This window comes from Benincasa hispida, chromosome 2 (genome assembly GCF_027475165.1).
Source record: "Benincasa hispida cultivar pf3 chromosome 2, pf3_genome.v1.1, whole genome shotgun sequence".
Taxonomy (NCBI): Eukaryota; Viridiplantae; Streptophyta; class Magnoliopsida; order Cucurbitales; family Cucurbitaceae; genus Benincasa; species Benincasa hispida.
The window spans coordinates 61,031,748-61,048,405 of NC_143479.1; the positions used below are offsets into that span (position 1 = coordinate 61,031,748).

Below are 16,658 nucleotides of genomic sequence, written 5' to 3' on the forward strand. Positions count from 1 at the left end.
AATCACTTTGAAAATGTTTTAATCATTCAAAATTAATTTTAATAGTATGAAAAATATATTTAACAATGTAAAATTAAACATTGGATCGATTTGAATTGATTAAAAGCGTGTTTCAAGGTAATTTTAAACACAATAGAAGTGATATTAACCATTTCACAAATCACTCCCAAATATGCAATGAGAGTGATTTTGAAATTGTTGAAATCATTTTTTATCATGTTTAAAAGTACTTCAAAAACATATTTTTAATCTCTCAAAATCAATTCAATGTTTAATTTTATATTTTTAAATACATTTTTTCATATAATTAAATTTAAGTTTGAATAATTAAAAGTGTGTTATAGAGTGATTTTAAAGATAATAAAAGTAATTTTGACGATTTTTTCACTCCTAAAAATCATTTTTGCAGTTAAAAAACACTTTTGATCTCTAAACTTTTTGTGTTTGAACTTTGGTCTATAACAATTTAGTGCATGCATTTTCAATTTTGTAACAATATAGTTATTGTACTTTTAAAGTTATAACAATTTAGTTTCGAAAGTGAAAAAATTCATCAAAATTAGATGTCAATTTTTATTATTTTACGATGTAGACTATGTATTTTATAAAAATATCGAGTTTTTAATTAGTTTATAGGTTTAAACTTTAATATTAATTTCTACATTAAAGACTAAATCATTACAAAACTTAAAGTACAAAGATTAAATTATTACATAATAAAATTCAAGAAATAAAATGTTACAAAATTAAAAATTTAAGACTAAATCATTACAAACTAAAATTTAGAGATTAAATTATTACTTTTACAAAATTTAGATATTCGAGCTGTTATTTAATGAAATTAGAAAAAGGAAAAAACAAAAAAAACAAAAAAACAAAAAACAAAAGCCCAAAATTTGATAAGTGGAGGCTTAAAATGGAGGGGAAATAGCAAGAAAAGGGTTAGATATTTAGAGGAAAAAGGTTTGAAAAAAAAAAAGAAAAAGAAAAAAGAAAAAGGCTGTAATAAAAGCGACAGCAAGGAAACGGAGAGGAGATTCGAATAAAAGAAGCGGCATCTTTATTAATTAATTAATTTAGGGATTAACACGTGCAAACTCACACGGTGGTGGCAGGGTTAAGTTAATTAATTAATTAGTTATTTTTTTTAAGCTATGGTTGTTAACTATAAATACAATGAACCGACCATATGTAACGGTCTCTCCCTCGTCTCTCGTTTTAACCTTCAATTTCTCATTTCTCAATCTCTCTCTTCTTATTAATTCACAAAATTGGTTAAATTTAATTGTGGTCAAATCCAATCCCAGCCTCTTCTTCCCATTATATAATCTCAACGACTCTCATTTCTCTTCTTTTTCCCTCTCTCTCTTTCGCCGGACAAAATTTTCCGTCCATTGCAGATCTGATTTTTCCTTTCCGGTTGACGGAGAAAGGGATGCGCGTTTTTCTTCCTTTCTAGGGTTTCTCTTCTGCCTCCGCCTCCGCCTCCGCCTCCTTTTCTTCCCCTTTTCAATGGACGGAGGGGGAGGAACATTGCCTTCAATTGACGCTCTTGATTCCTTCCTCTTCTCTCTTAGCAATGCCTTCTCTACTCCTCTTGCGCTTTTCGTTCAGATCCAGGTTACTTTCTCTCTCTTTCTTTTTACTTTCAGATCCATCGCTATTCTACTTTTTTTCGCTGTCTCTTGATTTTCATGTTTTTGCTCTCTCTATTGAGAACCTAGAATGGAAATTCGTTTTTCTTACGCCTTTTTGAGCTTAGGTTTAGTATGTTAGTTCTATAACTCTGTTCTGGTTTTTGAATTTTTTTTTCTAGTGGCTGAAGTAGTAGTGTCGTGGAAATGTAAAGTTTGAATACGTATTATTTCAATTTCTTTCCGGTTTGAAAATATCTACATGCTGCCGTCATTTCTTTTTTAGTTCTTGTTTAAGCTGGAAGTTGAAATTGTATCTGGATGTGGAAATGTGTTATTGGTTTAAATTTGATGATAGTCATTGAACTTCTTTCATGTCTGATTCTCTCATCCACTGTAATGTTATAGCTGATAATTCCAACTCGGTGAAGATATTTCTATCTTTTCACCGAAGTCTCATTTTTTTTAAATTTTTTTTTTTTTTTTTGTTGTTGTAGGGATGTTTAATATGCCTAGTTCTTGCTATTGGGTGGGCTTGTGCTGCTTATGTCAGGTACTCATATGATCTGAACGCTGTTTGATCTAATAAACTCTTGATGACGAGTGTTGAGTGGCCTCTTAATGTTTAGCACCTTTTAACTTAAAATGGGTTGTGTTTCCTATTCCTTCTGCAGAAATAGAGAGATTAAACGTATAAAGGGGAGAGTTCGAGCTGGTAATAGCTTTGCTTTCATTTGCAATGACATCAGTGAACTTGAGCACTCCAATCAGGTCAATCTACCAAGAGTGACAGTTATTATGCCTTTAAAAGGCTTTGGAGAACATAATTTGCACAATTGGAGAAGTCAGGTGAGTTTCTTTCTTTTCCTTTTTGATGGGGGTACGGGGGATTGATTTTTTTGTATGCATCTGCAAATTTAGGAAAAAAAACAAATTTTCCTTTCATTTTCTTTCCTTGAATAATTGTCAATGTCTCTCATTCAAGGAATGTTGATTTTTAATTTTTTTTTTGTTAAGAGTTTACTTATGTGTACTTAAGTTATCATATTCTTATTATCTTTATCATAATAAGATAAGAAAAATGATAAATTAGGAAATCGATTTAAAATCGTATTTATTACCATTTTACTTTAGAAAATAAATTATGAATTCTCCAGGTCGGGTAGTTTCCCTCATATTAGATGATTGGAGAACCACACCCCAAAAGCTAGCTATTGGGGTGGGAGAGCCAAGCCACTCAAGGACCACATTAGTCATCACATTCTAACCTATGTGAGACAAAGGCATCCCATACTACCTTGGTTCTTAACAATATCTCATTCCCAAAAAGCCGACATTCCGGCGGCTACTCTGGCGATACTTCACTCGACCACACCTGGTTAGAATCCTCCGCCAGTTCCACTCCGGAACGTCAACAATCGGCTCTAATACCATTGTTAGGTACTTAAGCACCCTGGGGTGTTGTTCTCCAAGGTACTTAAGTACCTAACAGATCTGCCTATAACTCGCATGCTATTATATTTCTAGCTCTAGATTTCCTGAAAATGGTTATGTTTAGTACTCTATTCCCTAAGAACATTGTTTTAACTTAGTCCCGTTGCAAATTAAAACTGTTCCAAGATATTATGTTAACTTGTTCATTTATCAACAAATTTCCAGGTGACATCCCTTTATGGAGGTCCTTTAGAATTTCTTTTTGTGGTGGAAAGTACGGAGGACCCTGCTTACAATGCTGTATTGCGGTTGCTATCTGATTACAGGGTTTGTATGAATTCATTCTTCTTCACCAATTGTTTCCGTTAGATAGTTCTTGTCATCACTCTTCATAATTCACATGAAGCCTAGGGTTCAACGGGTTGCAGAACTGTTTCTCATTATCTCATTGCCTGACAATTTTATGTATTATTATTATTTTATTTTTTGTTTTGTTTTCTTTTTCAGGATGATGTGGATGCTAGAATTCTTGTGGCTGGCCTAGCAACAACGTGCAGCCAAAAAATTCACAATCAGTTGGTATGTGATAAATTTGTTTAATCTTGTTTTAGTACTTTCTGTCGTGAAAACTTGTCTCAGAAATAATCTGCCTCCTCTTCAGCTTTTATGAATGAAGATGAACAAATCTTTTTGGATGTTTGTATTATTTTGAAAACAATGTTGGGCTGGAGGATTTGGACATAATAATGTCAATCCTATTGCTGTGTGGCCCATTGAAGTTAGTACCTATGGGTTGTTAAAAGGTGGCCTTTCTGGTGGGGATGCTATGTACTGGCTACTAGATAGTTCCAGACCTCTTGAGTATACGTTAATCTACTAGTATTCATGGCATACTGGAGTCTAGTTCAAACATATTTGACAAACTATTCCGAAAACAGTTTTTTGCTTTTGTTTTTATGCCATTGTACACATTCAAGTTTGTACTCACAAGGTTAAAGTTTGAGTGGCAAGTTTTGATAAGAAGTTGAGGACAGTGATCTACTTCTCACAAGTGGTAGAAGGAAGATGTCAGGGCTTGATAATGTTAAATATTACAAATGAGAGGAGAAATAAGGTGGAAAATGGCGTGGGGCTAGGTTAGGACCTTTAGAAGATTGAAATTTGTGTCGGGTGACACACGGACTTGTGGGTGTAAACGGTATGTTCCTTTGGGCTAAACGATTATTTGTGGCTTGTTGCCCAGTGAAGTTAGTTGGAACTGTAAAAAGGGGAAGGGTGAGGCTATTTGAGGGGACGCAAGTTATTGTTTGAGCTGGAGAGAGTGATCTATGGTTCTTGAATTCTATTGTCAGGCAAATATTGTACTTATCCTTCCCCATAACCCTAGTAGGGTGTACCCAGAAAATAACTCTAGAATGCTGTTTTGATTTTTTTTTTGGGTCTATTCTCCCTAGTCTTATCAGTTACTTTAGCAATTAGCTAGTCTATTGCTAAACCAATAAAACCAATTATTACCAATTTGGCCAATTTTGTTCATTCTTTGTATGAGAGGATATTATATATGGTTCTTATTAACATTGAGTAACTAATACTCTTCTGCAGGTCGGGGTGGAGCAAATGCATAAAGATAGCAAATATGTGCTATTTTTGGATGACGATGTCAGGTTACATCCTGGAACAATTGGAGCCCTTACAGCTGAGATGGAAAAGAATCCTGATGTAAGTTAATGTTACTATCCAATAAGAGTAATTTCTTGTATGAATGTTCATTTTTGGACTATATATTGCTTTATAACTCAATTTTATGTTTAATTCTAGCTTACATTGTACGCAGATATTTATTCAAACTGGATACCCTCTTGATTTACCTTCGGGGAGTTTAGGGAGTTACTGCATCTATGAATATCATATGGTATGATATGATTATTTTTACACTATCTAGAAGAAGAGGAATTATTTTATGTGGAATTGCTGGGTCTAAAGTCTGAGAAAGAATTTCCTTAATTTTATGTGCTTTACAGCCTTGTTCAATGGGCTTTGCTACTGGTGGAAAGACATTTTTTCTTTGGGGAGGTTGCATGATGGTGAGTAGATTCACATCTTTGTAACTATGTATGTGTAAGCAATCAAGTAATCATAGCTTCATTTGACTTGTTACAGATGCATGCTGACGATTTTAGATATGACCGTTATGGAGTGGTCTCTGGACTACGAGATGGTGGATACTCAGACGATATGACTCTAGCAGCTATAGCTGGTAACATACAAACTACTGATCCTATCAAGAATAAGAATACGTAGGGGAAGGGGTACTCTTGTAATTCAGGATTTGCAGCTTTTAATGAAATAGAAGCACAGTTTTACATTTAGTCAATATTTCATTAACGAACCAATTTTACATTTAATTAATTAAGTCAAATATAATTTTATAGGTATCTGAGGGTTGCTTTTCCGTTGATGCATGCTTTGTTTCTTTTCAGGTGCTCATAAGAGGCTTATTACGTCACCTCCTGTTGCAATTTTCCCTCATCCTCTTGCTAGTGATCTAAACTTGGGAAGGTTTGATATCTATATAGACAAATACAGTCTAGCAATCGTGTTTTTTTTACTTCCATGTTTCTGACCTCTTTGATTGATATGGCAGGTATTGGAATTACTTGAGAAAGCAAACATTTGTTTTGGAATCATACACGTCTCATGTTAACAAGATAATGAACCGGGCACTGTTTACTTCTCACTGCTATCTGTCATGGGGGTTTGTGGCACCATACTTGATGTCTATGATTCACGTTGCTGCAGCACTACGGTTCTACACTAAAGGTTACTCACTCGAGGAAACAGGTTTTAGTTCTGTGGGTGAGCACACTGCTTTCATTTTAATTAGGCTATCAGTATTACTTCAGACCAAACCTGCTTCTTGAGATCCTTGTGCGAGTTGCATTTCATGTTTACTTTGCTCAGTGCTGAATGCCAATATGGTGAACAAGTAGGGATTTGAAAATGAATTTGTTGAATGATAAGAGGCTGTTTAAGGCTTTAAGCATCCAATGATCCGAGAATGGTTTATACAGTTATTGATTATTGGTGGTTATTGACGTAGTTATTAATGGTTTATATAAAATGGCCACTTGAGTTGTTTAGAAAGCGCACTTGTAAATATAATACTCGCATCAAGTCCTCTTCTAAGAATGCATGAATTTATCTTCTTCACCTCTACCTGAATGCCCATGTGTTCCCCTCGTGAAATTGGAGCTTTGTTTGCCTTCTACAGTTTTTGAGTTGTCATGTCACAGCTAACCGTTTTTTCTTCTTTCATAGGGATGACAATGGTGTGCAGTCTTGCTGCGTGCACTGTTATTGAACTCTTCTCAATGTGGAACTTGACAAGGGTAGAAGTTCACTTATGCAACATTCTGTCTCCGGAATCTCCCCAGCTCTCTCTTGCTTCCTACAACTGGGGATTGGTAAGTGTCTATAGCTTGTTATTTGGAAGATAAGCTTGGTAGACATAATACAGCCTGGTTTCTTGGCTTTACATGTTAGCGTCCAAGATTTTGACGTTCTAATTTATCTTTAAGAGCAGTGTTTTTTAAAGCTGAATGTACAATAAAGCACAATAGTCTGCAGATTTTTTGAATGAGACGTACTACATATAAAAATACCACATTAAGAAGAGAAAGGATAGTTGAAGTGGAAATATGAAAAAAAAGAACTTCTTTAACATAAGAAATTTTGCATTTAAACTTAGTAAATTTGATTTTTTTAGTTAATAAAGAAGGAAATACCCTAATTATTATATTTTTTAAAACTAATGAAAAAGTCCCAAGGCGCAAGGCTTTGAGCCTTGGGGCTTCACAAAAGGCATCACCTGAGGTAGGTGAGGTGCCAAACTTGGCCCGTGAGCCTAGGCGCTCGCCTAGGAGGGCTTTTTAAAACACTGTTGAAGAGAGCTATATCATGGCATCTTTTGATTAGATCAAGTGAATATGTCATTTTTTTGTCGCCAGGTATTCATTGCCATCTTGGTGGACAACTTTTTGTACACTATCTCTGCAATACGTTCTCATTTTTCTCAATCAATCAACTGGTCCGGCATCCGATACTACTTGAAAGATGGAAAGATACACAAGGTACATGAGAAGATTAAACCTATCGTTATATTTTCTGTTCAGTGAACTGGCGTGAAGCTTATTAAAAATTGTCAAGAAATTTGCATGACGACGTCTAGAGGTTGTTGCTTTGGTTTTTCACTAGGCAAGAAAATTCTGTCTGTAATAAAAGTATAGTCAACCAGTTCCGACTACTAGATGAATAGTTGTTTTTTCATGCTCTGCAGATCGAAAGAAGTATACCGAAAGTCGATATGGGTCCAATTTATACAGATTTGGGAGGAAAGCATTTGTATGGAAAGAAAGGAATGGCTCCAAAGGTTTCATTCCTAGGCTCCTTAGCCAAAACTTTGGCACAGTGGCGTCAACCTAAGAAATTCGATAGCTAGGATAGAAAAGTTGTTCACAAGAACTGCTAATTATTGATTGATTATGTGTTCCCATTTAGGGATCTCATGGGGAAGGGCCATAGAGTTCATAGGTGAAAGAGTGGATTGACAGTTCAAATTCTTTGGTAATACTCTGCCACTCCATTTGTTGATTGATCATAATAGAGTTCTAGGTACTTTCTCTTCATTCTTTTCTTTGTTCCCATTACATCCATTTGATTCTTCTTCACCAACCTCCAGCTTGCCAGGGTTTGATTGGGTAAATTGGCAGTGATTTTTTTGTTTCCCCATGTGATTCTTGTAATTTCAATTATACCTTGTAAACTTCAGCTGTGAAGCAGCAACCTTGTGATTTTCCATCTTGTTTCTTATTTGTAATGATGTAAGTCTGGCAGTGACAGTGTAGTGATTATTATTGTGGGTTTTTAATCTTAAGAAAACTGTTTTACCTCTTTGTGCCATGGGGGGAGTATTTATGAGAGTTATTTTTGCTTCAATTGTAAGTTTGTAACCAACCCAATAGCATGATAATTAAGATCTCGTTTTGTAACCATTTATACCTTATTTGGTAACTATTTGATTTATTATTTTTTGTTTTTGAAAATTAAGCCTATATCTTCTCAACTATGTTAAGTAAAAAAGTTGAATTTTAAGCCAAATTTAAAAAATAAAACTTTTTTTTTTTAATTTTTATTTATTTTACTTTTCAAAGCTTAGTTTAGTTTTTTTTAAATATTGGTAGAAAGTAGATAATATAGTCAGAAGAAATTGGTATTTATAGGCTATAATTTTTAAAAAAACTAAAAATAAAAAACCAAATATCTACCAAATGGGGGCCTAGTTTTGGTTTTTGAAAATTAAGCTTATTTTCTTTCAATTTCTTACAATAGCATGATGTTTCTTAAATAAAAGTGTTGAATTATTAGCTAAATTCTATAAAACAAACAAATGGTGGTTGTTTTTTGTTTTTAAAAATTAAGTTTATTTTGTCTCAATTTCTTACAATAGTTTGATCTTCCTTAAAAAAAAGAGTTGATTTGTTGGCTAAATTTCATAAACACAAACAAGTTTTTATTTTATTTCTTTTTCAAATATTGTTTCGGTTTTTGAAAACATTCGTGAAAAGTAAATAACAAGATAAAATATTTAAAAATTAAAAATCTAAAATCAAATGATTACCAAACCCGCTTGATAATTGAAAATTCTTATTCGCTTTTGAAGGTAAATTGGACGGTATGGAGGAAAAAAAAACCCTAGAAACAATTACTATAAATTGTCTAGGTTAATGCTAGTGATTTGTTTTCTTTATTACATAAATCAACACTTTGTATTTTGACAAGGGCAAATTCACGTAGGGGCCAGAGGTGGGCACGTGCTCCTCCTCAATTTATTCATCTTTTGTATTTTTACTATAAATTATAAAGTCATATATATATATATATATATATATAAAAGTTCAAGTTGAGTAACACGAACGATGCTGGCTTGTTGGCACGAGGGTTGTTTGGTTGGCAACATATAGCGATTCAACTCTTATTGCTTGCCACATTTTATTTTAGATTTTGTATGAGTTTTTACCATATTTTTCATTTCTAATGGGTCCAACTCATATAAAGAATAATAAAAGAAAGTAGGTCAAACAATGAGGCATTTAGAATATAATAATGTGTCGTTTTTTAATAATCAAATATATATTTTTTTATCAGCAACCGGACTGAGCATTGTATAAACTTTTTCCTTTTTTTTTGAAATTCACTTTTCAATCTCAAGAACATTCAATTAAAAAGGTATCATTCATTTCTCGGCAAGTAAGTTTTAAAATTTTTTTAGACTTTAAGTTTTAATGTCTTTAAATCTATATAATAGAATGTAATATTCTTATTATTAATATTTTTGTAGAGTTAATTCAAAATTAATATGGAGAGATATTATAACAGAAAAACAACAATAGAAATTGTAGAGGTATCATTTTCAAAGAAGAAAAATATTATCTAAAAAAATTATCTGTAGATCTTGGTCTAAGAACCAAAATGTATGATTATAATTATAATATTTGAGATCAAGTTCATATTAGTACATTTACAAAAAGGTCCTAGTCAACCTCAAAATCATACTCTTTTCGCTTAAGAATTTTGGTACAAAATCAAAACAATTTAGTACAGCTTATTCAGTGAATATTCTAATTAGTTATAACGTAACATTTCAAAGAATGCTGCATTTTATTTATATTGTTATCTATTCAAACCATAAGTAAATAAAAAGATAGGATCGATTTCAAAACATGAAAACTCGTAGAAGACAAATTTTTTGTTAGACTTGTATATGTAGTGTTCCTATATAAAATTTATGGCTCTGCCACTGTGTTTTGAATTTGAAGGAACATAAGTCCTTCCCTCAAAGTCGGAGGTTCAAATTTTAACCAAATATGATGCATTTTGTCCTTAAAATTCTATTCCTATCTCAGAAGATTTTCTCATAGTCTTAAGCGTCTTTGATTGAAGGCATCAACCAAAAAATAGCCTTTAAAACTCATTCTCCACCAAGAGTCGCTTTCTTTTAGTGCAAAAATGCTTCATGAAGAATCGAATAAAGTTACCCCAAAAGGATCAATTACAACACAACTTCGTCAAGAGCCAATCTTTAGATTTCACCTGTCTTTTAGATTCCTTCATTATCATATAATCACAAGTAAAGAACACACTTCCATTACAAGAAAAACAAAAGCACTTCCTTCTGCAATTACCTTGAACTAAAATGGGGTGTTTCAGCTTTCGTCCCTCCAAATCTCCACCCTCCATGAAAGCCTCTAACCCAATCCAATCTCCTCAGAAAAGCCCTGAACCCAAAAAGCTCAAACAAGAAGTACTTCTACAGATATCAGGATGTAGTGCTCATCTAATGGATGGAGGAGAAGCTCTAGAACTTGCCAATGGAGAATTTAAACTTGAAAGAATCATGGAAGACGACGTTTCCCTTGCTACGATCGTAAAAGTCGGCGAGGATCTTCAATGGCCTCTGACTAAAGATGAGCCTGTAGTGAAACTCAACTCTTTGAACTATCTGTTTTCACTGCCAATGAAAGATGGTGATCCTCTTAGCTATGGAGTGACATTTTTGGAGCAAAACAGCAGCAGTTTGAGCTGGCTGGATTTGTTTTTGAAGGACAATTCTTGCTTCTCGTCGTCGTCGTGTAATGCAAACAACATGAACTACATTAATTGGAAGGAGTATGCGCCGAAAATTGACGATTACAATAACATTTTGGCTAAGGCGATTGCACAAGGTACTGGCCAGATTGTGCAGGGGATTTTCAAATGTAGCAATAGTTATGCCAATCAGGTATTACTTCATTTATTTTTTAGTAAAACAGATTCAGATTGTTTCTTCTGCTAAGAAAAATTCATCAAATTATCAGGTAAACAAGGGAGGTGAAATGATTCTTAACAATCCTCCTCCAGTTGCAGGTGTAAAAAGATCAGGAAGTTCTCCTAGTGCCACCCAAAACAACAAAACTTCAATCAACAGAAGCTTAAAACGGTAAGCGTCACGAGAACAAATCAGATCTCAACTCATTTAAATGTTATATTATGGTCCTTTGGAACAAAACTACAACAAAAGCTTAAAATAGTAAGCGTCATTGTTGTCAAAAGAACCAATGAAATCTCGTTTAAATGCTATATTATGGTCATTTGGTAAGATTCCCGTTTCAAGTTTTTGCTTGACAAATTTAAGAAACGAGAATGTTATTAAATATGCTCTTGATTGGCTTGTTATTAACGAATGGCTTAGAGTAAGAAAACTGTCGAAGATGACTGAGCAGCTGAGCAAATCCATGCTAGACTTGGTTGGGATAGCCTCAGGATCAGTGATGGGTCCTGTAATGAAATCCCAAGCAGGAAGGGCCTTCTTTGCCATGGTTCCAGGGCAAGTGCTGTTGGCATCATTAGATGCAGTCAGTAAGTACTCTGAGTTTTCCCTCCCCTCCTTTTCCAAAGATAAAAAGTTGGAAAAATGAAAAAATTAAATTTATTATATGGATGATCCTATCCTAGACGCGCTAGTGATGAAGAACCCACTCCTAAAAATCCAACCAAAACTAACATTTTGCTTACTTCATAGAGTAGTTAACCGCCTGATACTTGGTATCACGTTAGGGACATCTCACCCATCGCGGAAAGATCATAGCCTTATCCTGATGTCAATGTCTATAACGATTTTCATTCTTTTCTCACCATTTCGTCAATCAGCCTTGCGGGTGCCCTCCTAATTGGCGAAGCGGTGAGAAAAAAATGAAAATCGCAATAGACATTGACATCAGGATAGGACTACGATCTTTTTGCAGTGGGTAAAACATCCCTAGCAACGATACCAAGCATCAAGCGATTAAGTACTCTATGACACAAGTAAAAAGTTAGTTTTCATTGGTTTTTTAGGGTTGAGTCATTCATCATTAACACAACTAGATACAAAAATCTCATGAAAAACTGTGGATAAATTGCAGACAAGATGATGGATGCAGTAGAAGCAGCTGAAAAGCAAGCACTTTTGGCAACCACAAAGGCTACAACTAGAATGGTGTCAGATAGATTTGGGGAAAGTGCTGGGGAAGCAACTGGGAATGTGCTTGCAACTGCAGGGCATTGTGCTAATACTGCTTGGAATGTGTTCAAGATTAGGAAGGCCATTAATCCAGCTTCCTCTGTCTCTGCTGGAGCCCTCAAGAATGCTGCAAGAACTAGAAACTTTTAGCCACAAAATGGCTGCAACTCTCTTACAAAACCATCAATATTATTGTTTCAATCTCCGATATACTTTCTTTAAATGAATTCGAGAAAATAGATTCAAGTCATGGTGATCATGTATCTAAGATTTTATTATATCCTTTTAAGGCTTTTTAGTAATCAAATGTAATAGGCTAGTCTTATGATAATAGTCGATGCGTGTGTAGAACTAGTTTCGATGCTAATGATATAAACAAAATCATAAAGTACAAAATATTTTTCTTTGAAATTTTAGGTATGTTTGTTGTCTTTTGAACTTTCAGAATATTTTTTTTAAATAGTTATTTTGATTTTTTTTTTAAATATGTAATGTGGTTTTAACAAATGGATTAGAGAGATAGTATAACTTTGAGTTTGTATTGACTAGAGAATTGCATTCGTTGTCCTCGTCTTCATCTTCACGAAATTTTCTATTTAATTTTACACGGATTAGGGTGGGGATTCCCATGAGAAAATAATGAGGATCGCCTTATTCTCTATTATTTTTTGTTTAAAAAATGAACAAAAGAGAATGATTCCATCTTCTTCAAAAACTATATATTCAAATGAGTAATTTTCCATGTAACTTTCATTTAAAGAGAGAAATCATTGAATATCATGATAAAAACAATAATATTTCATGTACCAAAATATAATTAAAATGTTCAAACATAATTTTTAAATGTTTAAGTTTCAATATTACAATTAATTTAGACCCCATTTGGTAACTATTTGGTTTTTTATTTTTGTTTTTTAAAATTAAATCTATTTTATCCACGTTTCTTACAATGATTTGCATTTTTGTTAAGTACAATGGTTTAATTTTTAACCAAATTCTAAAAAATAAAAACAACTTTTTGAAAGCTACTTTTTTTTTTAGTTCTCAAAATTTTGATTTGGTTTTTTAAGCCATTGGTGAAAAGTAGATAACAAATGAAGAAATATGGAGATGGAATTAGTGTCCATGGGCTTTATTTAAAAATAAAAAAATAAAACACAAAATGATTATTAAATGGGGACTTAAATGTTAAAAAAAAAAACTTAGTTTCAAATAAACAAGTATTCAATTAAATATAACATTTTAATATCTCTATATTATATACACACATTAATATAATTTATATATATATATATATATGGAATCTCATAAATTGGTTGAGGTGAGAAACAAGTGAGCATATAGTAGGTAGAGGATAAAAAAAAAAAAAAAAAAAAAAAAACGTTTTTGATCCCTAAATTTTTAGTCTATTTTCGTAATTCTTGAGTTCAGGATTTTATATATTTAATCTTTTGAAGTTTTTAGTTTGGTTTCAATTTAGTCCTTACATTTTGAAATGCTTACCCTTGACAATTGAGTTTTTCTTCAATTTGGTTCTTAGGTTTCAAAAGTTATACTTTTAACCTCGATTTTTCACCAGATATTCGTTTTTCGTCTTTAGAGTTAATTTATGTTTATAAATTAAAAATCGTTAAAAGAATTATAATTAATTAAGTTTCACTATTTTTATGACTTTTAAAATTAAATTTAAAATTTCATTTCAAAATTATAATTAATTAAAAGAAATTGGCGTCAATGATTGAAAGTGTGTATTTAATGAAAATTTGAGGTTAAAAATGTAAAATCTTGAAACCTAGGGACCAATTTGAAATAAAACTCAGATCTTAAGAGTAAAATTGTAACATTTTGAATCTTATGAACAAAATTGAAATAAAACTCAAAACTTAAAGACTAAATGTGTAACATTTAAAACTTAGGGACCAAATAGAAACTAGAGCCAAAATTTAAGGACAAAAAATATATTATTTCCAAGAAAAAATAAGTGAAATTTTGAATGATATATATTATTGTTTAATAAAGAAATTTCACTATAAATAGGGTTTGAAAACTAAAATGATTATTTCTTTAAAGACACACCAATACCAAAATGAAATTTAAGCTTTGTTTGTAGGATTAAAACATGGATTTGCTTTATTTGAATTATAATTAATTTGTGTTTAATCAATTTTTTTAAAGGAAGTTTATGAGGGAAATTGAAGCTTATAGTAAAATTTAAGGTTTTATTATAAAAAAATGATAAAATTGAAATAAGATTTATGACAAATCACGTGACATGCACATGGTCACAAATTTCTAAATCATGATTTGCCCGTGTAGTAGTTGTTGATAAAACTACAAATATTGCCCTCCTAATTTTTTTGTTCATGTAGTTAACATAATCTCCATATTTTATTATTATTTTAAATTTTGTTTAATCACTTTTCGAATTAATCTCACTTTAATTAAATATCTAGTTTTTTCTACCAAATTATATTTTAAGTATATATATTATTAACTTTTATTTTATCCATATATTTTATTCAAATTCGTAGATGGTTTTTCATTACTTTATACGTATTCAATTTTATTTAAATCTTTGAATTGTTTTTCACAATTTTTTATATACATTCTTAATAAGTTAGCTATATATTTCTTATATTCTTAATAAATTAGTTTTATATACTGTTTTTGCTATTGTTTTAATGATTGGAAAAAATAAATATCATTTCGTAAAAAAAGGCCATAACTTGTGTTACTCACACAAAGTGTTTATCGATCTAGATTTTGTTATGGTTTTTTTAACAAGTTAAAACTACAAATACCAGTAATTTTAGAATAAAAATCAGGTAATTGCTGATATTGCTTATATTCCTCCTAATTTTGCTCATGTAGTTAACATAATCTCCATATTTTATTATTATTTTAGATTCTGTTTAACCACTTTTCGAATTAATCTCACCTTAATTAAATATCCAAATTTTTCTACCAAATTATATTTTAAATATCCATATATTATTAACTTTCATTTTATCCATATAGTTTATTCAAATGTTTGAATGGTTTTTTTTATTACTTTATATGTCTTCAATTTTATTCAAATCTTTGAATTGTTTTTCATAAATTTTTATATACATTTTTAACAAATTAACCGTATATTTCTTATATTCTTAATAAATTAATTTTATATACTGTTTTTTCCATTATTTTACACTTCTTAAAAAAATGGCTATAACTTTTGTTACTCAAAGTGTTCATCGATTTAGGTTTTGTTGGGGTTGCTTTAACAATATACTATTTTTGTTATAACTTTACAACGAATTAGACTCCTCTTTGATGGTCGATGAGATGAGAATTTTCACTACCATGATTTTCAAAATTGTGAGGTGCATATTCTATCAAATTCGTGGTTCCAACAATTTTTGGAATATATCCAAGGTAAACTTTTTTCCTACCGTGAGTGAACAATATCTCGTTTTAACACCTATTGCTTTAACAATCGTTTTAACTCCACCCTAGTGACCTGGGAAGAAGAGACAATCTTCTCCACCAAGCAGCTCAGCTCAGACATATAACAACCCACACCGTTAACAACATTGACAAGCTCAAGGTTGTCAGACTTTACAATCAGAGGAAGGGCAAAACAGGCACCTATATGCATAGAAAGCTCAGACGACCCCTTAATCATAGCAAAGAGTTTTAAAATTCTTGATGGCTCACTTGATACCACCTTCTCCCAAACCACAAGAACCACAAGTATTTAAGAATTAATTAGTTAATTGTTTGTTTTCTTTGTAAAGCTATAAATAGCCAATTTAGGATTGTAATAGAAAGTTTTGAGTATCCATTTGAAATAGAACTTGTCTTCTTTGAGAGAGTTTTCTCGGTAGGGATGGATTTCTCTTGTTTGGCCATTGTAGGGAGGAGATCTCCCATCTCAACTCGATAAGTATCAAATTGGTAGATCTTCTCCTTTAAGCATACAACGATGCTCCTTGGGCAGGTCCTAGGTATGTGGGTCGTGGCCCTTGAACAACCAATCAATCCGACCTAATCTTGTTCAGCTGGATTCACACATCAAGAATTTATTATTATTATTCTTATCATTGTTATTATTATTATAATAATAATTAAAAGAAACCCTCCCTTATTGGGAAAAAAAGATGGAGAAGCCATTGAAGAGAATCTAAGGTAGGATGCAGTAGTTTAAAATATATAATTGTAAAGCATAAGAAACTATATTTTTTTAACTGACCAACAATTTCTTTGGAAAGATGAGATCATCAAGTTAGGTGTGCATTTGTTTTTTTCCTCAAAATTTTCTCCCATTCATCTCTTTCTTCTTATTATTATAATAGAATTTTCTTTTATACATAACAACAAAAATCATACAAAAGAAATCCCAAACACAATATTATATATATAAAATATATACAAAGTTGGGTCAATTTTGCACTAAATATAGATAGGACAAAATATGCTCCCCTTTCCAAATTAACTAAAAGTTTATTATCCAT

At 31.9% G+C, this 16,658-nt stretch overlaps 2 protein-coding genes across 3 annotated transcripts; both read left to right on the top strand.

Moving 5' to 3' along the window:
* Window positions 1-1,194: 1,194 nt before the first annotated feature.
* Window positions 1,195-8,014, top strand: LOC120071859 (Nucleotide-diphospho-sugar transferases superfamily protein). Of its 2 annotated transcripts, XM_039024261.2 has the most exons (14): window positions 1,195-1,620; window positions 2,132-2,187; window positions 2,309-2,483; window positions 3,294-3,395; window positions 3,576-3,647; window positions 4,671-4,787; window positions 4,903-4,980; window positions 5,090-5,152; window positions 5,229-5,325; window positions 5,549-5,627; window positions 5,713-5,924; window positions 6,387-6,532; window positions 7,076-7,198; window positions 7,405-8,014. In XM_039024261.2, the coding sequence occupies exons 1-14, from the start codon at window positions 1,513-1,515 to the stop codon at window positions 7,564-7,566; spliced, it is 1,590 nt and encodes a 529-aa protein (XP_038880189.1). In that variant the 5' UTR covers window positions 1,195-1,512; the 3' UTR covers window positions 7,567-8,014. The 2 variants fall into 2 exon arrangements, with proteins under 2 accessions (XP_038880189.1, XP_038880190.1); XM_039024262.2 differs by lacking the exon at window positions 2,132-2,187 and having other exon boundaries at window positions 1,197-1,620.
* Window positions 8,015-10,194: 2,180 nt separating this feature from the next.
* Window positions 10,195-12,576, top strand: LOC120070807 (senescence/dehydration-associated protein At4g35985, chloroplastic-like). Its single transcript, XM_039022690.2, has 4 exons — window positions 10,195-10,905; window positions 10,982-11,103; window positions 11,356-11,522; window positions 12,068-12,576. The coding sequence occupies exons 1-4, from the start codon at window positions 10,321-10,323 to the stop codon at window positions 12,313-12,315; spliced, it is 1,122 nt and encodes a 373-aa protein (XP_038878618.1). The 5' UTR covers window positions 10,195-10,320; the 3' UTR covers window positions 12,316-12,576.
* Window positions 12,577-16,658: the final 4,082 nt, after the last annotated feature.